The 19,951-nt window shown below is 37.9% G+C and overlaps 1 protein-coding gene across 1 annotated transcript in view; it reads left to right on the forward strand.

Annotated features, from left to right (window-relative positions):
• Window positions 1-19,951, forward strand: part of LOC124555064 — a 704,233-nt gene that overhangs the window by 469,527 nt on the left and 214,755 nt on the right. The window contains exon 51 of the mRNA XM_047128850.1: window positions 12,470-12,641. Within this exon, the coding sequence (XP_046984806.1) occupies window positions 12,470-12,641 (172 nt within the window). The remainder of the gene's footprint in view (window positions 1-12,469; window positions 12,642-19,951) is intronic.

The raw sequence follows: 19,951 nt of genomic DNA on the forward strand, positions 1-19,951 counted from the left end.
TACAAAAGCAACATTATTTTTACTTTCCATCGTTATACATTGTTTTGTGTAATAAGTCTGCTATTTAGGTTACATGTCCATTGCGTTTTCAGACAAATTTTCACTTCCGTCAGTATATAATGTACTGCCTAATACTGAAGGCAGTACTTCAAATGTAGTGCCATCTACAGAGTCACCACGCAAGAGAAGGCATTCTAGTGTTCCAAAATCTTCAGATGCGGAATTAGGGTGGACTATATTGGACATGCAACCTTCATTGCCTGAATTCAAAGAGAAAAGTGGATGTGTGGCAGAAGTGGATGACAGCAGCAGTCCTTTTGATATTTTTTTCAATTTTTATCCCTAAATCAATGGTAAAACACATCAAGGCAGAAAATAACAGGTATGCAAAATCTATTGCAGATAAAATGAAAAGATCAGGCAAAATGAAACCCAGTAGCATGTGGAGCTCATGAACTGGGTTACAGCTTCATGAAATGTATTTGTTCTTTATGTCACAATCCACATGTGCCGGGTGAATGAAAATAGGTTGCGTGATTACTGGTCTACAAACAGCTTTGTTTCCATGCTTTTCCAGGTTCAGTTCTAGCTATAAATAGATTTTTTGCTATTCTTTCTTGCCTACATGTAAACAACAATGTCTCATACGTTCCAAGAAATGAAACTGGGCATGATCCCATGCACAAAGTCAGACCATTCCTGAATCATTTACTCACACAGTTACCAGCATCATTTTCACCTGAGGAAAACCTCACTATAGATGAAGGTGTCTGTGGATTCAGGGGAAGAGTTATTTTTCATGTCTATATAAAAAACAAACCTGACAAGTATGGTATCAAACTGTTTACCTTGTGTGATGCAAAGACAGGATATGTTTTACGCACTGAAGTTTACACAGTTAAAGGGCAGGAAGACAATTCAGTCACTGCCCTTTTTCAGAGACTTCTGTCTGGCTACCTCATAAAGGGACATACTGTTTATATGGACAGATATTACACTTCACCTGCTGTTTTTGATTTCCTGTGGGAGATTAAGATGAAAGCAGTGGGGATGTGCATGCCTAATCATAGAGGACTGCCTCAGCAAGGTGTAGTCAGCAAAAAACTGAAAAATGGTGACTGTATATTTATGAGGGAGGAACATTTGTTGTCCCTGCAGTGGAGGGACCCAAGAGATGTTCTCTGTTTGTCAAGTCTTCACAAGATGACCAAAACAGAAGTAGAAGTACGTAGCAAAATAGGGCTGACAAAGAAAATGAAACCTGATGCCATTCTATACTACAACCTCAACAAGACAGGTGTAGACAGAAATGACCAACTTATATCTTACTACCGTTTCAAGAGAAGGCAAATGAAATGGTGGAAGAAACTGTTTTCCCATCTTTTTATAATGGCAGCAGTGAATGCTTTCATCTTGTACTGTAAAACAAGAAACAATTACAACAAAGGCTGCCATTTGGCAAATTTTCTTCTGCAATAAGTAAAGAATTTTCAAAGAAAGGTGCTGTACATCAACATACTGGTACTCCCCAAAACGTCTGTAGCAGCAGACTTCTAGGAAGGCATTTTGCAGACAGGTTTCCTTCCACTGAAAAGAAGGTGCATCCCACATGAGTGTGCAAAGTTTGTGCAGAAAAAAAAAAACTGTCCAATGGAAAGTCTTCAAGAAAAGAAACAGTATGGTGGTGTCCTGACTGTAAAATTCCACTGTGCATGCCAGAGTGTTTCAAATTGTACCATACAATGGCAAATTATTGTTACATGTACAGATAAGAATCTGCACAGAATTTTTTTTCACTCAATATGTACTGCAATGTAAATAAAATTTGTGTCCTAATTTGTATTTAAATGTGCTTTATTTTACAAATGGATCAAATAGGAACCTTTCCCTCTAAAAAAATGTTTCCATATCTTTAAATAAGGTTACAAGAATGAAATGGTAGTTAATTAAAGAGATGCCAAAAATGCCCGGAATTCTGTTACATGCATGCTCCAAAGGGTTCGGGACACAAAGTGTTAAATTTTAGTAGAGGGTCAGAATAACAATAGTACTATTTGTTTGGTTTGTTACTCACCAATATGCAGCAAAAGAAAGTGTTGGGCATTTTTCATTAGCCAGCAACAACAGATGCTGTTATACTAGGAAGCCACAAAAACAGTTTTTATTTAATAAGCAGGCTACTTAAATGGACAGAGAATTGTTCTGGTTGTATAGTATTGTAATAAACAATGGATGTCATAGATCAGTAGTTGGCAAGGTTTTCAAAGCCTTAAAATCTACAACTAAGCTATCCAAATCACTGTCAAATGCCTGACAGAGAGTATTTCCCATTGAACCACTTATTATGATTTCTTCTCAGTCCATTTTCATCTGAAGCATGGGAAAAATGATTGCTTAAACGTCTCTTTGCGTACCATAATTATCTCAATCCTGTCTTCAAAATCCCTTTGAGTGTGATACATAAAGTGTTGTAGAATATTCCTAGATTTTGCACTATTCCTTGAAACATGGTTAACAGACTCTCATGGATGAATTGGTGTCTATCTTCAAGCATCTGCCAATTCAGATACATGATGGAAACATCCTCTAGGCTGTGGCTAAGCCATGTCTCCACTATATCCATTCTTTCAGGAGTGCTAGTTCTGCTTGGTTTGCAGGAGAGCTTCTGTAAAGTTTTGAAGGTAGGAGACAAGATACTGGCAGAAGTAAAGCTGTGAGGACGGGTCGTGAGTCGTGCTTGGGTAGCTCAGATGGTAGAGCACTTGCCCGAAAAAGGCAAAGGTCCCGAGTTTGAGTCTCGGTCCGGCACACAGTTTTAATCTGCCAGGAAGTTTCAGATTTAATAGATTTCATACCCTGTACAGTATTAACATTTAACAAAAGTGACTGCATGTAATGCTCTGAGAAGCCATTGAGTGTTGGTTTTGTGATATAATTCTGTTTATTAGTAAACATAAACTCCATCCACAGGCCATGGTGGGCCCATTGGTACCAATAGGCTGCTGTGTCATCTTCTGCCAATTGCATCATTGAATTCTGTGTGGATGGGCCTGAGGTCATCACACTGCTCTCTGGATGATTTTCAGATTTTGTGACCTGGAGCTGCTACTGATTGATCAAGTAACTGCTCAGTTGGTATCGCAATGCTAAATTCACACTGCACCAATCTTTCCACCATGGAAAAATCTTTGGCAGTACCAGAAATTGAAACTGGGTACCCCACATGGCAGTCAGCTATGGAGGTTGACTTCTTTCATTAGGCCTTTCTATAAAGATATTATCAATGGTTGTTTTGAAGAAGTGAACTACTATAGTTGGGAAGTTTACAGTAGAAATTAAGTTGAGTGATTGTTTTTGACTATAATAAATTTTTATTGAAAGAGTGATTACAAAAATCTTCATTGCAATCACCACTACATCTTCATTTCTTTGCAGTTAAATAGACCAATAGAGCTTCAAGGTGATTTATGAACAGATTATAATTACCTGTAGGTGCTCAGCATAAACATACTGATATGAAGGATTTATTAAGAAATTTTACTTCTGTCTAACATTCTACCATATGCTACTGTAGGCAAAATGTATGAATTTTCATTCTCAAATTTATGACAGTTCTTGATGAATATGCCAAATCCTACTTTCTCTGTTTCTGCTCTACAAAACTGAGATGCTAACCTAAATCCTGTGACAGTTCACCCATTTATACTGGTGGCCACATGATGTTCAGAGAGGCAGATAATATCAACTGGGTTTGATGACTCTAATTCATCAATTGTGATAAGCAGTTCAATAATTTTACTTTTTAGTCCTCAAATATTTTGATGTTCTATAAACCGCTGGCACTTTACTGAGATGAAATTGGATGGACATAAAATTTCTGCTGATTGCTTTTAAGGAAATTAATCCTATTGTAAAAAACTACTATGAATTTCATTTTGGGTGTAAGGTTGGTGACCAGTATAAGAAAGTTTCCAGATGTATACTTTTTTACATATATCACTACTGACAGTCTGGGTGACGGGATCACACCTCTTGTTCTTTTCTGTTTCCGTGATTTTGAGAGAACAAAATGATCACACAACAGGTCACTATTTTTGTCTCACAAAAAATTGTAGGAATCACCTCAAAATCAAAATAAGAATTGTGAAATATATTAATTCTCCATCCATTATATCGGCTATTCCTAATTGAACAGTTGTTTGTACAATAGCGGTGACTCTTAAGAATGTGTTCAATGAAGATGCATACAGAAAGGAACACAGAAGAGAGAAAAGGATATCTACTTGCTGGCCCAGTATTTCAAAACTATAGCTTTCCGCAGAAACAGGCATTATTGTAGGGGAAAATGGCTTATTGGAAATGAGCTACTGCCTGTATGTGAAAAATTAATATTGTCTATGCTAGAAAATGAAGAAAACAAGGAGGGCTGACTCATATGTACATGAGATGTTCAGCCTCATATCAAAAACTATAGTGGCCAAATTAAAAGGCTTTTCAGTTAAACCCAAAGACATTATTATAATACATGTTAGTGGGATAAAAAAAAGAAACATGACAGCTGCTGAGTGAAATAAATTTAGAAAGATACCAATAATGCCACAGGTTTATCAAGATAATAAATGGTTTTATACTTATGTCAAAATAACATGCATTTATTTTACATCAACTTAGAATCTCATTCTAAACTGGATACGAATAATTGTGAATCAGTAGCCTCCAAAAAAACCACTGGCCATTTCAATTACCTTAAATTCTTTTTCATCACTTAGTTGAAAGCTGATACGATGCTTTGTAAATTGCATCAGTAAAAGACACAAACAGTCCTACATGATTCTATCTTTTTAATGTCCCTTTCAGATTAGAAAGTGTATGTACTGAACATAAAATCATCTATATTTACTCAATTTTTTTAAAACTGCTGTTGATATTATGCTAGCAATAATTGTAACTGGATGGTGTTTTGTGAATAAGGCTTTCACACTGCAGATAACAAGGTGGAATATCTATTATATGAAATTGATAGTCTTTTTCCACTGTTTTGAGGGCAATGTGACATGACATACCTTCACTATTTAAAATCTATTTATGATAGGCTGAACATAGATATAACTATGCTTTCAGCTTAAATAGTGACTTCAGTGTGTTAGCTACATTTCTTGTTCTGTAATATATTGCCTAAAGTGAAGCAGATGGAAAGTGGCCAGTGACTGCATTTTTCAATGCAATTTCAAAGAATGGTTTAGTTACATCAAAGCATAAGAACTATGACCAATAATAAAACAGTTGCGAGTCAGTTGTAAAGTGGAGGTGTCAGTATAGGACATGAAATTATCAATTTTTTTTAACCATACACTTTCATGAAAATAGTTTCAGAACAGTTTAATTCTTGTGTGCATTTCAAGTAATCACGCAGAGTGCAGCAACATGAATGTGAGGCAATGCAACAGAAAACATGGTCTGTTGAAACCGGGTAGCAGTGCAAGAAGAAATACTGCATAGCTCCAAATCTGCTGCAGCACCACCTGGGAGGCAAATGTGTCAGTATGGGCAGCTCCATCACACACCACATGTCACAAAATTCAGAAATGCTGCAGCAGTTGCAGTGTGCTTTGTACCATGTCAGTGTGAGGAATAACTTAATTGGGTCCTCACCATCTTATGTGAAAGTTAGGCATTCCCAGTAATGTATTTGCAGATTCTCAACAAGATCCACTTTCCCCAGAGAACTTACTTTTCTTTATGGATAATTTTTTGCTGGTTGTTTTCCTCATGTATGCCTGATTACAATTGTACCTTATACTAATGATTTTGATAATTTTTGTATTCATTATGCTCTGATCAACTGTGAGATTATTGTGTTATTTATTACATGTTCTTAAATGTATGTTGCCACAGACTTCTGGAGTATGCTACTTCCATCATCTTGAGTATTCAGTTAATGTATCATAAATGCTTATTCCATCTCATGAACTGATGTGGCATAAGCTGTGTTGACTACTAATACCAGTTTCTGAAAAGTGATGCATGCAATTTACACACATGTGTGGAAAAGTCACCTGTGTCCAAACAACAATGCCACAAATTACCAACACCTACTCCTGATCCACATGAGTTCCAAAAGAAATCCGTTGGAATTCAGTTACTCGATAAATAGTACAATTCTCAAGGCTGTCAATTCAACTAAGTACCTGGGTGTTAAAATTATGAACAACTTCAGTTGGAAAGACCACATGGATAATATTGTGGGGAAGGCGAGCCAAAGGTTGCGTTTCATTGGCAGGACACTTAGAAGATGCAACAAGTCCACTAAAGAGACAGCTTACACTACACTCATTCGTCCTCTTTTAGAATATTGCTGTGCGGTGTGGGATCCTTACCAGGTGGGATTGACAGAGGACATCGAAAGGGTGCAAAAAAGGGCAGCTCGTTTTGTATTATCATGTAATAGGGGAGAGAGTGTGGCAGATATGATACGCGAGTTGGGATGGAAGTCATTAAAGCAAAGACGTTTTCCGTCATGGCGAGATCTATTTAGGAAATTTCAGTCACCAACTTTCTCTTCCGAATGCGAAAATATTTTGTTGAGCCCAACCTACATAGGTAGGAATGATCATTAAAATAAAATAAGAGAAATCAGAGCTCGAACAGGAAGGTTTAGGTGTTCGTTTTTCCTGCGCGCTGTTAGGGAGTGGAATGGTAGAGAGATAGTATGATTGTGGTTTGAGGAACCCTCTGCCAAGCACTTAAATGTGAATTGCAGAGTAGTCATGTAGATGTAGATGTAGATGTATACTCATACACTGAATCCTCCTGGTGGCAGAATCATTTCACTCCAAAACATAATGTCAATAAATAGTGATTTTTTCTTTATTTCTTTCACTTGAGTACCTTATAACATGTCGTACAGAACATATCATGGGACTTTTATCCTGTTTTACAAAGGTTATTTGTTCAGTGTGGTGACTTTATTATCACAACCAAATTTTGTCACAGTTGTGTTGTATTGACCATGAAAGAAACAGTATTAGTAGTAGAAGTAGTAGTAGCAGCAGCAGTAGGATAGTAGTAATAGCAATAGTAATATTAAAAATTATAACAAAACCTACTCCTGACAACACCAGGAGGAAACATCTCAGGGCACAGAAAGTTAAGACTGAACAACCAAATGTTAACCAGAAAACAGTAAATAAATAAAGCTATGCCAGGATATTTACAAGTCCAAATTCTTATTTATTGTGAGTTCTTATCTTGTAGTACTAAATTAAGACACTGGATTCAGGATGATAGCAGTTCAAATCCCCATCCAGCCACCCACATTTACATTTTCCTCACAATCCTTCTGGATTCTGAGCATTAGAGGTATTAGAGATAAAGTTAGTGGACTGCTTATAGATGTTGACTCTGAAATTATTGGTATATCTGAACACTTCTTAAATAAGGAGATAATTCAGAGGCTTCCTTTACCAGGATACGGGTTGGCTGGCAGCTTTTCGAGGAGCTCTTTGCGGTGTGGGGGAGTAGCCATGTATGTGAAAAACGGCATCCCATTTCAGTCAATTGATGTTTCAAAGTACTGCACTGAAAAGGTGTTTGAATGTTGTGCAGATGTGGTTAAATTTAACGGAGCTAAACTTCTAACTGTTGTTATTTATAGATTCCCAGACTCCGATTTCACAACATTTTTGCTAAAGCTAGAGGAGGTTCTTGGTTCACTTTATATGGAAATACAAAAAGTTAGTTATATGTGGTGACTTCAATATTAATTGTATAAGTGATTGTGCAAGGAAGAGGATGCTGGTAGACCTCTTTAATTCATATAATCTTATGCAAACCGTATTCTTTCCAACGAGAGTGCAAGGGAACAGTAGAACAACCATAGACAACATTTTTGTTCATTCATCATTACTAGAAGGGCATTCTGTTAGCAAAAATGTGAATGGCCTTTCAGATCATGATGCACAAATTTTAACTTTAAAAGATTTTTGTGCTGCAACACGTGTTAAATATAGTCATCAGCTGTTCAGGAAAGCTGATCCAGTTGCTGTAGGGACCTTTGTAAACCTTATAAAGGAACAAGAGTGGCAAGATGTTTATAGCGCTGATACAGTAGACGATAAATATAATGCTTTTCTCAAGACTTTTCTCATGCTCTTTGAAAGTTGCTTTCCATTAGAACATTTAAAACAGGGAACTAGCACAAACAGGCAGCCTGTGTGGCTGACTAGAGGGATAAGAATATCTTGTAGAACAAAGCGGCAATTATATCAAAACATTAGAAACAGTCAAAATCTAAATGCAGCAGCCCATTACAAACCGTATTGTAAGGTGCTTAAAAATGTTATTAGGAAGGCAAAAAGTATGTGGTATGCAGATAGAATAGCTAAGTCTCAGGATAAAATTAAAACCATATGGTCAGTCGTAAAGGAAGTTGCTGGTCTGCAGAGACAGGTCGAGGATTTATAAGTCGCATATATATACAGTATTTAATAATCACTTTCTGAATATAGCAGGCGAACTAAATATAAACCTAGTCCCAATAGGGAATCATATAGCGCTCTTCGAAAAAAATGTTCCGAGACTGTTACCTGAAATGCTCCTCCATGATACTGACCTGAGGGAGATTGAGTTAACAATTAAATCACTAAAGACCAAGAACTCTCATTGGGGCACTGTTAAGTGGGGCGTTCCCCAAGGGTCGGTGCTGGGGCCACTGCTGTTTCTTATTTATGTAAATCATATGCCTTCTAGTATTACAGGTGATTAAAAAATATTTATGTTTGCTGATGACACCAGCTTGATGGTGAAGGATCTTGTGTGTAATATTGAAACAGTAACAAATAATGTAGTTCATGAAATAAGTTCGTGGCTTGTGGAAAATAATTTGATGCTAAATCACAGTAAGACTCAGTTTTTACAGTTTCTAACTCACAATTCAACAAGAACCGATATTTTGATCAGACAGAATAGGCATATTATAAGCGAGATGGAACAGTTCAAGTTCCTAGGCGTTCGGATGGATGGTAAGCTGTTGTGGAAAGCCCATGTCCAGGATCTTGTTCAGATGCTAAATGCTGCTTTATTTACCATTAGAACAGTATCTGAAATAAGTGACACTTCAACACGAAAAGTAGTCTACTTTGCATATTTTCATACACTTACGTCGTATGGTATTATTTTTTGGGGTAATTCTTCTGATTCAAAAAGGGTATTTTTGGCTCAAAAACAGGCTGTTAGAGCTATATGTGGTGTAAGTTCGAGAACCTCTTGTCAACCCCTATTCAAAAATCTGGGAATTCTGACATAGCCCTCACAGTATATATTTTCTTTAATGTCATTTGTTGTTAGCAATATTAGCCTATTCCCAAGAGTTAGCAGCTTTCACTCAGTTAATACTAGGCAGAAATCAAATCTGCATGTAGAATGCACTTCCTTGACTCTTGTGCAGAAAGGAGTGCAGTATTCTGCTGCATCCATTTTCAATAAGCTACCACAAGAACTCAAAAATCTTAGCAGTAGCCCAAACTCTTTTAAGTCTAAACTGAAGAGTTTCCTCATGGCTCACTCCTTCTATTCTGTCGAGGAGCTCCTGGAAGAGCTAAAAAATTAACCGAATTCCAGTGTTACATTGTTGATTTTCTTCATTTAAACTTACGACTTGTCACCTGAATATGTTTTTTTATATTTCATTTTATCTGTTTCTAATATCATGTTATAATTTCATGTATTGACTCATTCCATGACCATGGAGACTTCTCCTTAATTTGGTCCCACAGAACAATAAATAAATAAATAAATAAATACGTCTACATCCACATGTGCTCTTTCTCTAATGAGCTTGTTGTCCATGGAACATTACACATAGATATTCCTTCCACCCTTTAGATACTGCAATACCATAGTCATACCTGGATATTTAAATGTGTCAGAGAGAAATAACAGAAAAGGAACTTTCAGAAATACTGTAGAGAAAAAAATGTAGGAAGTATCTAACGAAAATGAAAAAAAGTAACAGCATATGATTTTACTTATTGCTTGAGGTTCAGTAAGGAACTGTATGTAAAGAAAAAAGCTAACTTTCCGTGGGCATAAAACAAATGAAGCCTAAATGGGTTACAGGTCAGATACTGGCTTACCAATAGAAAAGAAAGATGAGAACTGTTCAGAGTACTGAAAAAATATTTTGACAAGTGGCAGCTGTCTGAGGAGTACATAATTTTGTTGTATTATACACATATCAAAAAAAGTTTTGCATCACCTCAGTTCCGAGAATTCCGGAACCTGTACAGAAAGTTGGAATAGAGATCAACAAAAACATCATTTCTGCCCTTTTTATTGCTCATGAAAATCACACTTTGCATGTTGTACCACCATACAGTGAGACCTTCAGAGCTGGTGGACCAGATTGCTGTACACACCGGTACCTCTAATACCCAATAGCACCACCTCTTGCATTGATGCATGCCTGTATTTGTAGTGGCATACTATCCACAAATCCATCAAGGCACTGTTGGTCCAGATTGTCCCACTCCTCAACAACGATTTGGTGTAGATACCTCTGAGTGGATGGTGAGTGACATTGTCCATAAACAGCCCTTTTCAATCTATCCCAGGCATGTTTGATAGGGTTCATGTCTGGAGAACATGCTTGCCCCTATAGTCGAGCAATGTCGTTGTCCTGAAGGAAGTCATTCACAAGATGTGCATGATGGGGGCACAAATTGTCATTCATGAAGATGAATACCATGCCAATATGCTGCTGATATGGTTGCACTATCAGTTAGAGGATGGTATCCACATATCGTACAGCCCTTATGGTGCCGTCAGTGACCACCAGTGCCGTACGTCGGCCCGGCATCACGCTACCCAAAACAGCAGGGAACCTCTGCCTTGCTGCACTCACTGGAAAATGTGTCTTAGGCATTCAGCCTGACTGGGTTGCCTCCAACCACATCTCTGATGATTGTGTGGTTGAAGGCAAAGTCGATACTCATCGGTGATGAAAACATGATGCCAGTGCCGAGCAGTCCATTTGGTGTGTTGTTGGGTCCATCTGTACCACACTGCATGGTGTTGTGGTTGCGAAGATGGACCTCGCCATGAACATCGGGAGTGAAGATGAGCATCGTGCAGCGTATTACACACAGTTTGAGTCATAACATGACATTCTGTGGCTGCACGACAAGCATTATTCAACATGGTGTTGTTGCTGTCAGGGTTCCTCTGAGCCATAATCTGTAGGCAACGGTCGTCCAGTGCAGCAGTAGCCCTTGGGTGCCCTAAGCAAGGCATGTCATTGACAGTTCCTGTCTCTCTGTATCTCCTCCATGTCCGAACAACATCGCTTTGGTTCACTCAGAGACACCTGGACACTTCCCCTGTTGAGAGCCCTTCCTGGCACAAAGTAACAATGCAGACATGATCAAACCATGGTACTGACTGTCTAGGCATGGTTGGACTACAGACAACATGAGCTGCATACCTTCTTCCTGGTGGAATGACTGGAACTGATCGGCTATTGGATCCTCTCCGCCTAATAGGTGCTGCTCATGTGCAATTTCTTACATCTTTGGTCAGGTTTAGTGACATCTCTGAACAGTCAAAGGGACTGTGTCTGTGATACAATATCCACAGTAAACGTCTATCTTCAGGAGTTCTGGGATCCGGGGTCATGCAAAATTTTTTTGATGCGTGTACATTCTCCTTTGTATCTGTAAGTCTCATAAGATTTATGTGCTTCATTCATTATATGAGTATTTTGATAAAGAACAATTTACACAACCCTGTTTATACCTTCTGTTTTTGTTTACATACTCCTTACAATAAACTTTAACATAGGTGTAACTAAAAGTTAAGTGACTAGCAAAGAAACAGAAAATATGATTATTTACAGTGCTTAGCTGGTTTCCATTCGCTGTTTAGCATATACAGATCCTCCTTGTGTCAGTACACAAAGATTCTCATATGTTCATGTTTCCTTTTTATGACAGCGAAATGGAATGGTTTATAAAATAAGCAACCCTACTTCTTGTAATTTTTGCAATGTCAAAGGGTTTAATGTAAATGTAATTCACCCTCAATTGTGTGATGTTTCTGAGGTGTGAGAAATAGTTGAAGGGAAAGAAATTCAATGGTTTTCTTAATTTGTGGACTTTGTTTCATTTCAAGGGCTGGGAACATCAATAACACACTTGCACTCTCAGAACTGAGGCATGCTCTTCTTCTCAAAGTCTTTTGTTGACAGCTGGGTAATTTTTGTCTTGTGTTTTGCAAATTAAATAAACCTATAAATATTAGTCTTGCTTAGATAGCTCAATTTAGAATAATATTAATAAAAAATTGTGAATTGAATTGGATTGTAAAGACTCATAAATCTTTCACTTCTGGTTCAAATTTTATTTTCCTGTGAATTTTCTATTTTTCACTATAAATTTAACTAGTGAATCTAATTGTTGTTCTCACCTTATTTCAGAAAAGAGCACAGGATGAGCTGTCTTACCTGAAGGGTAAATATTTTGGGAAATATCCAGAGTACAAAGTAAATGGGTCAGTATTAAAAGATAAGGAAATGAATGCTACTGGACACTTCTACCTGAACTTCGATGAGAAACTTGTGGCTGTTACTGTTCTAAACCAGAGGCCAGGTAACGAGAAATATTCATCGTATTGATTATGACAACTTGCAGCTTGATATTATTTAATACATTATTTACAGTATTCATTATGTTGTCCAACGGAGTTTGTTGTTCAACCACTACTGGATTTCTAGTGAACATACTGAAATTATTTTCTTCACAATAAATGATGCAGTTTTTAAAAGCATAAGAGGTTGTGTTTATAATGGCAATTACAATAATTCAGTCATATTTGAAAACACTTATAAAAAACAGAGATAGAAGAGTAATTCAAAAGTCCAATCTTCAGGGTTTTGTGAGTCAGTGCACTACTGTGGATTTAATGAATTTAATAAGTATACTAAATATGTCTGAGAGCTCCCAAATACACTGCCTGACAACAAAATAGTGAAGCACACAAAAGACCTTGTTGGATGTTGATGTAACTTTGTATGAGAGTAATCCCAAAATTAAGGTCTTCTATTTTTCTTTTTGTAAGTGCATAGAGCTGTTGATTTCTACAATGGTTTACATCAGTTTACAGCTTGAACATTTATCTATTTTTCGACATATTCACCATTTCTGTCGATGCATTTTTGTAGACACTGTGGCAGTTTTCGTATGCCTGTGTCATACCAGCTCTCCACCATGCTGTTCAGAAAGTTATGAACCTCTTCTTTCACCTTGTCATCTGAGCTGAGTCACTGGGACCATAATTAACACTGACAGGTACTGTGAGACTCTGAAAAAGCTGAAACAGGAAATTCAGAACTGGAGAAGAAAAATGTTGAGCAAGGGCATACACATTCTCCATGACAACGATTGCCCACACATTGCTCAGCAAACCGTTGCTCTCCTGCAACAGTTTCAGTGGAACTTAATCACCCACCCACCCTATAGTCCTGATTTGGTGCCCAATGACTATCACCTGTTCCTTAGGTTAAAAGAACATTTGCCCAGAAAAAGAGTCAGCTCCAGTGATGAGGAGAAAGAAGAGGTTCATAATTTTCTGAACATCATGGCAGTGAGCTAGTATGACATGGGCAAACAAAAACTGCTACATCGTCTACAAAAATGCATTAATAGAAATGGTGATTATGTTGAAAAATAGATAAATGTTTAAGTTGTAAACTGATGCAAACCATTGTAGAAATAAACGGGTCAATGTACTTATAAAAAAAATAGGAGACCTTATGTTTGGGATTACCCTCATACATCTACACAACATTGGCAGGTATGTAAATGATTAGTTGTTCACATCTGTCCCAGATAGAACATGTGTGGGACCAGCTTTAATGTCAACACTGTACCAGGGCCAGTATCAAGGATATCAAGGACCAGTTACAATAGCTATGGGCCAGCTTGCCTCAGGAGAGGCATCAGCGCTTGCATCCATGCCAAGGGGATGTGTACTGATAAGTGGGCTCATACTGCCAAGTTCTTCATAAATTTGGCCTGACTTTGCAATCAGGAAAATAACATCACATACACTCTCAGCCCATGAAGTTACATTTTATTTCCTCCTCCCCTTCTAGATGTTCAATATTTTTGTTAGACACTGTATATTGTAGGAGATATTTTCCATGTTGTCACCTTTTTTGCCTCCAGAATCTATAAAAATACACTTTACAGTGTGGTTCCTAGTTAGAAATGATTCTTTTGGCCAAAAATAAAAGACATGTAGTTTTCCTGTATCTTGTTTCTTAAACAGAGCTGTGGTTAATGTACTTTTGAAGTACTGTCTGCCAGGTCATGGTACGTTTTGCACATTCACCAGATATTGCTTAGTTGTTGATTTGTTCCACATGCTGCCTTAGAAACTGGTGAGATAAATTACTGTGAAGAAGGGGACAGTGCATATAGTAGCATCTTTGTCCAAAAACAAGCATTCCTTGTCTGACTGCCCAGCTGCTGAACACTGGTCATGCCAAGAATAGGTGGGATTCATGATACTTATGTATACTGCACTGTTGAGAATCAGTTGGACAAACTTTGTCATTGTAGATTGTAACTACCCACACCATGATGAATGGAATCAGTCCAGTATGACACTGCCTGATACACTCCACTCCTGCAAGGTTCCAGGAGAACTTCCGTGAAGTTTGGAAGGGAGGAGGTAAGGTACTGGTGAAGGAAAGCTGTGAGGGCAGGTTGAGAGTCATGTGAGGATAGCTCAGTTGGTAGAGTAGTTCCCCATTAAAGGCAAAGGTCCAAGGTTCAAGTACTGGTCTGAAACACAGTTTTAAACTTCCAGGAAGTTTCAAATCATCATTCACTCCACTGCAGACTGAAAATTCAATGTGGAAACAATCCTTCTGTCTGTAGCTAAGAAACTGTCTCTGAAGTGTCCTTTCTTCCAAGAACGCAAGTCCCACAATGTTGTAGGTGAATTTCTGTGAAGATTGGAAGGTGGGAAATGAGATACTGATGGAAATAAAGCTGTGGTTGTGGAATGTGGCTCATGTATGGCAGTCCCAGATCTACTATATTTCCAAACCAGGGCAAACCTTTATAGTGCCCCCCCCCCCCCCCACCATTTTTTTGAGTGTTTTAGATAGGATGTCAAAAATTTTTCAAAAAATATGTTTATTTTGTGGTGCACATATTTCTGAAGAGTTTGATATACAAAACATATATGTTCAAGGAAATATAAGACATGTTGTTTGGTCTTAAGTGTGCCAAAGTGCAAAGCCATGCCTCTTCACACCGCATTTTTGCATCGCATGTCACTGTATTTTGCTCTGTGAAATTCAAACAAGTAAATTTTGTAATGGAAGCCATCAAATCTGTATGCAGGACAGTGGAAATGAAAGTGTCCCATGGTGCCTCTCCTGCTCCCAGTCAGCTGGTTTAACATCCTACCCCCTTAAAAAAACTCACAATTAATATGGGGTGGGATGATTTGTAACTGGGAGAATAAGAACTCTTCAGAAAATTTGTACTCTTTATTGCCTATTAGCTAATAACTTTCTCTAATGTGTGACACAAAATTAAATACAGAAATCATAAAACCAGAAAAGGCAAGAGACAAGCAAGACTTTACACATTTCTTCAATCCTTAGGTTGCAGCGTAGCTTTACACAAGTGTGCTTTCCTTTCTGTGAAAGTATCTATTACCTCAACGAAGTTCGCCAGAAGATTTGCTACATGAAAAACCAAAATGTTGTCATCAAATACCGAAAAAGCTGTTAATATGAATAGCACCCAAATCTGGTGTTGTTTCTTGATTTTATTGCATCTACTTCATCACTGTTTGCTAGATAAAATTAAATAAGCCTTTCTAATATTGCAGCAATTGTTATACATGCAAAATAAATGAGACTGTTTTGGCTTTTTATCTACTTCATGTACATAAATAACATGATAGAACATAACTCACGTAGTACCAATGTATATTAGGCCTACTACAGGCAACAAGTTTTATGTTTGGATATAGTTTCACATTTCATTCATACACTCCAGTTTCCCAAGCTTGAGATCAAAAAGTAATAGTATGAAATTTTTATATAAATTTAGAATCATCATAATTTTCTACATAATTTGTGTAATGTTTAGATTTTTTCTCAGCAAACAATCTTGTCAACACTAATTCTGTAACAGTTCCTGCCAGTCTCAAAACTTATTCTCTGGCTAACTTCACTAACCCTGCCTGAAATACCAGTTTAGTTACCCTGCATTTATTTTCCGGTTCGGTGTTGTTATGCGTTCATAAAACACATTTACCATGCTATTCCAAAAATAGGACTGTAGATGTGGCCCTTAGTAGTGTAGCAATCTGGCAAAACATTTCTGTCAAAATACTTGGAATTTCATTTTCTTGGATACACAAAGAAGATCAATATGTACCTGTTATACCGGTTAGTCATTTGCTTCCATTCTATTAGTCTGAATCTATGGATTTTACTAATAATTATAACAAAATTGATCATTTGCACACTCAATCAACCACATAAACAAACAGTGATTGGCATTCACTCATTCAGGTTTATTTGTCTCAGCTCATATGACCTGTCCCCTTGTGTGTGGGAAAGTTTTTTATTTTTAGATGCAAGAGGGATTCCCCTAGCAGAGACATTACACACACTATGCACTCATTCAAAAATCAGCTTGTGATTCATTCAGAAATCAACTTAGAATGTGTTCAAAGATTTCAAAAACTAATTGGGATGTGTTTCAAAATTGTGTGAATAATCGATAGACCAACAATGCTCTAGATACAAGGCACTTTGTAAAACAAAGTTTTTTTCTTCATGAATATGAATTTGGCATCCCCTGAAATTGGTGCCCAGGGCAGATACCCTCCGTTGTGTCACATGTGTCATGTTAGTGACATGCTGTGTTCTTTGCTGTTTCTATTGTATGGAGAGAACCAGTGGGTGCACAACAGTTTCCTATTTCTGTCACACCAAAAATAGCTGGAATCACAAAAAAGTGCAATATACTAGTTCCCCATACTCTTTAAGGCATATTCATGACGTGCATAATTACCTGTATCAGTATCTCCTGAGAATGTGACAGTGAATGATAATGAGTACAGTGATGAACATACAACAGACAGTAGGATGTATCTTGCTGACCCAACATTTCAAAGCCCCAAAACCATGACTGTAGGTAAGAAATGGCCTGCTGGCAATGAACTGATGCCTATACAGAAGAATTAGCATTAACTGTGGCAGAAAATGAAGAAATGAAATTGGATGGACACATTTCTGTCTGTGATGATTCAGCTTGGCATTGCACACCTCCACTATTTAAAATCTAGTTAGTCATGACTGGAAATAGATATGACATTGCTTTCAGCTATAAAAGTAATTTTGATATGCTAGTGACATTTCTTAAGCAGTGGTGTATTAAATAAAGCGCACTAGATGTAAAGTAACCAGTGATTACATTTTTCCATGCAAACTCAGTGAATAAGTTATATAATTCAAATTATAATGAATATAACCAATAATAAAAAGATTACCAGTTAGTTGTCAGGTAGTGATATGAGTGTAAAAGACATGAAACTATCAAAGTATTTAACCAAACAGTCTTCTCGTGTGTGCATCAAGGACACATGCACAGTGCAGTAGCATAGTTCTACAGCACCACAGCAGAAAACATGGTCTGCAGCAGTCAGGAGACAGTATGCAGAAAAAGGTGCTCAATGGAAAAGCTGTCACAGCACTATCTGGCAGAGAAATGTGTAGGTGTGTGCAGCTCCATTACATGCATGTGTTACAAGAATCAGATGTGCCATGGCAGTTGCAGCTCAATTTCTGCCTTGTCAGTGTGGGGAATGCCTTATACTATAGAATAAAAATCAGAATGCTGACTCAGTCTCTTCATATGTGCAGACTGGAGGCTAGAGGCCACAGTACTGCTACAGTGAATGATATGTGTCAGTGTGACATCTGTGTAGTGTCTTTGTTAGGTTTCTGAGCAGAGGCTTGGTCCATAAGCTTAGCTGGTTGACGTTCTTTTCTCTCTCTGCTGCTCAACATCACGTCTATTCATTGAATAACAACTCATCTCCATATTGCTGCTTACAAAAAATCATAGTTCTGATGGAAGGTAAGTAATCAATGTTAGAAAGTGCTCAGAAGGAAGTTGGATGCATAAATATGAAGACCATAATATATGTAGAACTCTAGAATTGACATTTACAATACACTGGATGGAAAAGGTTTCACAGTTGTGGCTCTGAAATAATACCTTCTGCCATATTGGATGGAGGATGAGTTTGTAGATGGATCTTTACACTGTATTCCTCAGACCTTGTAAAATGTTCCTTCCCATGCATCATCTTGGACCTTCTGTAGCATGTGTAGTCACAACCATGGCCAGAGTCCACAAATTCTTCATACCATGCTGTGTAGAAGACAAATCACATGATGTACTGGTTTGTAGATTTCCTTCAAAATATTTGTTGAAGGACCGGGATAATGCGGAGACCTGGATAGTGCCTATACACCTCTACACATATGCTACCAAATTAAATAAGGGTAATCAATTATCACATTGTCACCAACCACTTTCTATTGTTTCCTTTACAAACAACAGAACACCACAGTCTAAACTCACAAAAGGAAGGGCATACACAAGAGCTCCACACTTCCAATTTCAACTGGAGCAAAAGCACAATTATCATCTTCCATTAACCCTCATCATTCATTAGTCAACAGCTTCAGCTAGCTTGTTGCTCCACATTCCAATTGGTGGCCTCTTCCTAAACAGTCAATGTACACGTGGTAAATGGCAACGCCCCTTAGAAAGCAGGCAATTGACTAAGATGGTTCCCATGCAAACACAAGGGAATGCACTTCCAAAAATTTTCAAACTTTTCTCGAGAATAAATTTACCAACACCATAATACAGGCTTCCAAATTACACCTCCACACCACCTCCACCACAGAGGGCTCCAAACTTGCCCCTGCATTGCACAAGGGCCACTGCCTGACTTCTGAATTTCTCAAGCTGCCAACAGCTCCACTAAATTATTTTAATCTGCAGACATGTCAGTCAGTTAGCCACCAGAACAGAAAGTATGCTCCTCGACTGCCCATTTGCTGTTAATGCTCATAGTACAGATGTAAGATGCCACCGTTTGCCAACACTGTCAGTAGTTTGTTCCCAAAGGTTAATAGGAAACATGAACCATTAAGTGGGTCCACTATTCCTTAAAAACAGCTGAGTCTTATAATACCACTTTGCTTCAGTAAGATTAGGGGAACCCCACTCTTTATGTCCAGGCTGGAGAATAGCCACAGTCCCACAGGCACCAAAAACTGATGAAGCCATTCATAAGAGCACTCAGCACTAGCTGATAGGCACACCCTAGAAATGCTATGTTAAGCCTCTCACTCCTATAAAAATATTTATATAAAACTTTTTTCTTTGTTTTAATTATATTTTGAATCTTTTTTTATACAAAGTTGGTATCTCTGATTTGCCATTTGACCATGGCATTGAAAGTTCTGGGCCTTTGATTGTAGTGTCCGTCCGAAGATTCCCGGCATGTCCCCAATGGTACCAGCAGTGACAGCAATTGTAGCCGTGAGGTCTTCTATTTCCACAAGGTTTCATACACCAACTGTCACAAGAGAAAGAAATCCAAACATGTGAGGTCAGGGGACATGGGTGGCAAGGCCACAGGGCAACCCGTCCGCCTTGCTGTAGTGGTAACATTGGTTCCCATCAGATCACTGAAGGTGATATGGGCTATCACTTGGATGGGTGACCATCCAGTCTGCAGAGTGCTGTTGGCAAGAGGGGTGCACTCAGACCTTGTGAGACAAAACTGAGGAACTACTTGATTGAGAAGTAGTGGCTCCAGTCCCGTAAACTGACTTATGGCC

This window comes from Schistocerca americana, chromosome X, assembly GCF_021461395.2.
Source record: "Schistocerca americana isolate TAMUIC-IGC-003095 chromosome X, iqSchAmer2.1, whole genome shotgun sequence".
NCBI lineage: Eukaryota > Metazoa > Arthropoda > Insecta > Orthoptera > Acrididae > Schistocerca > Schistocerca americana.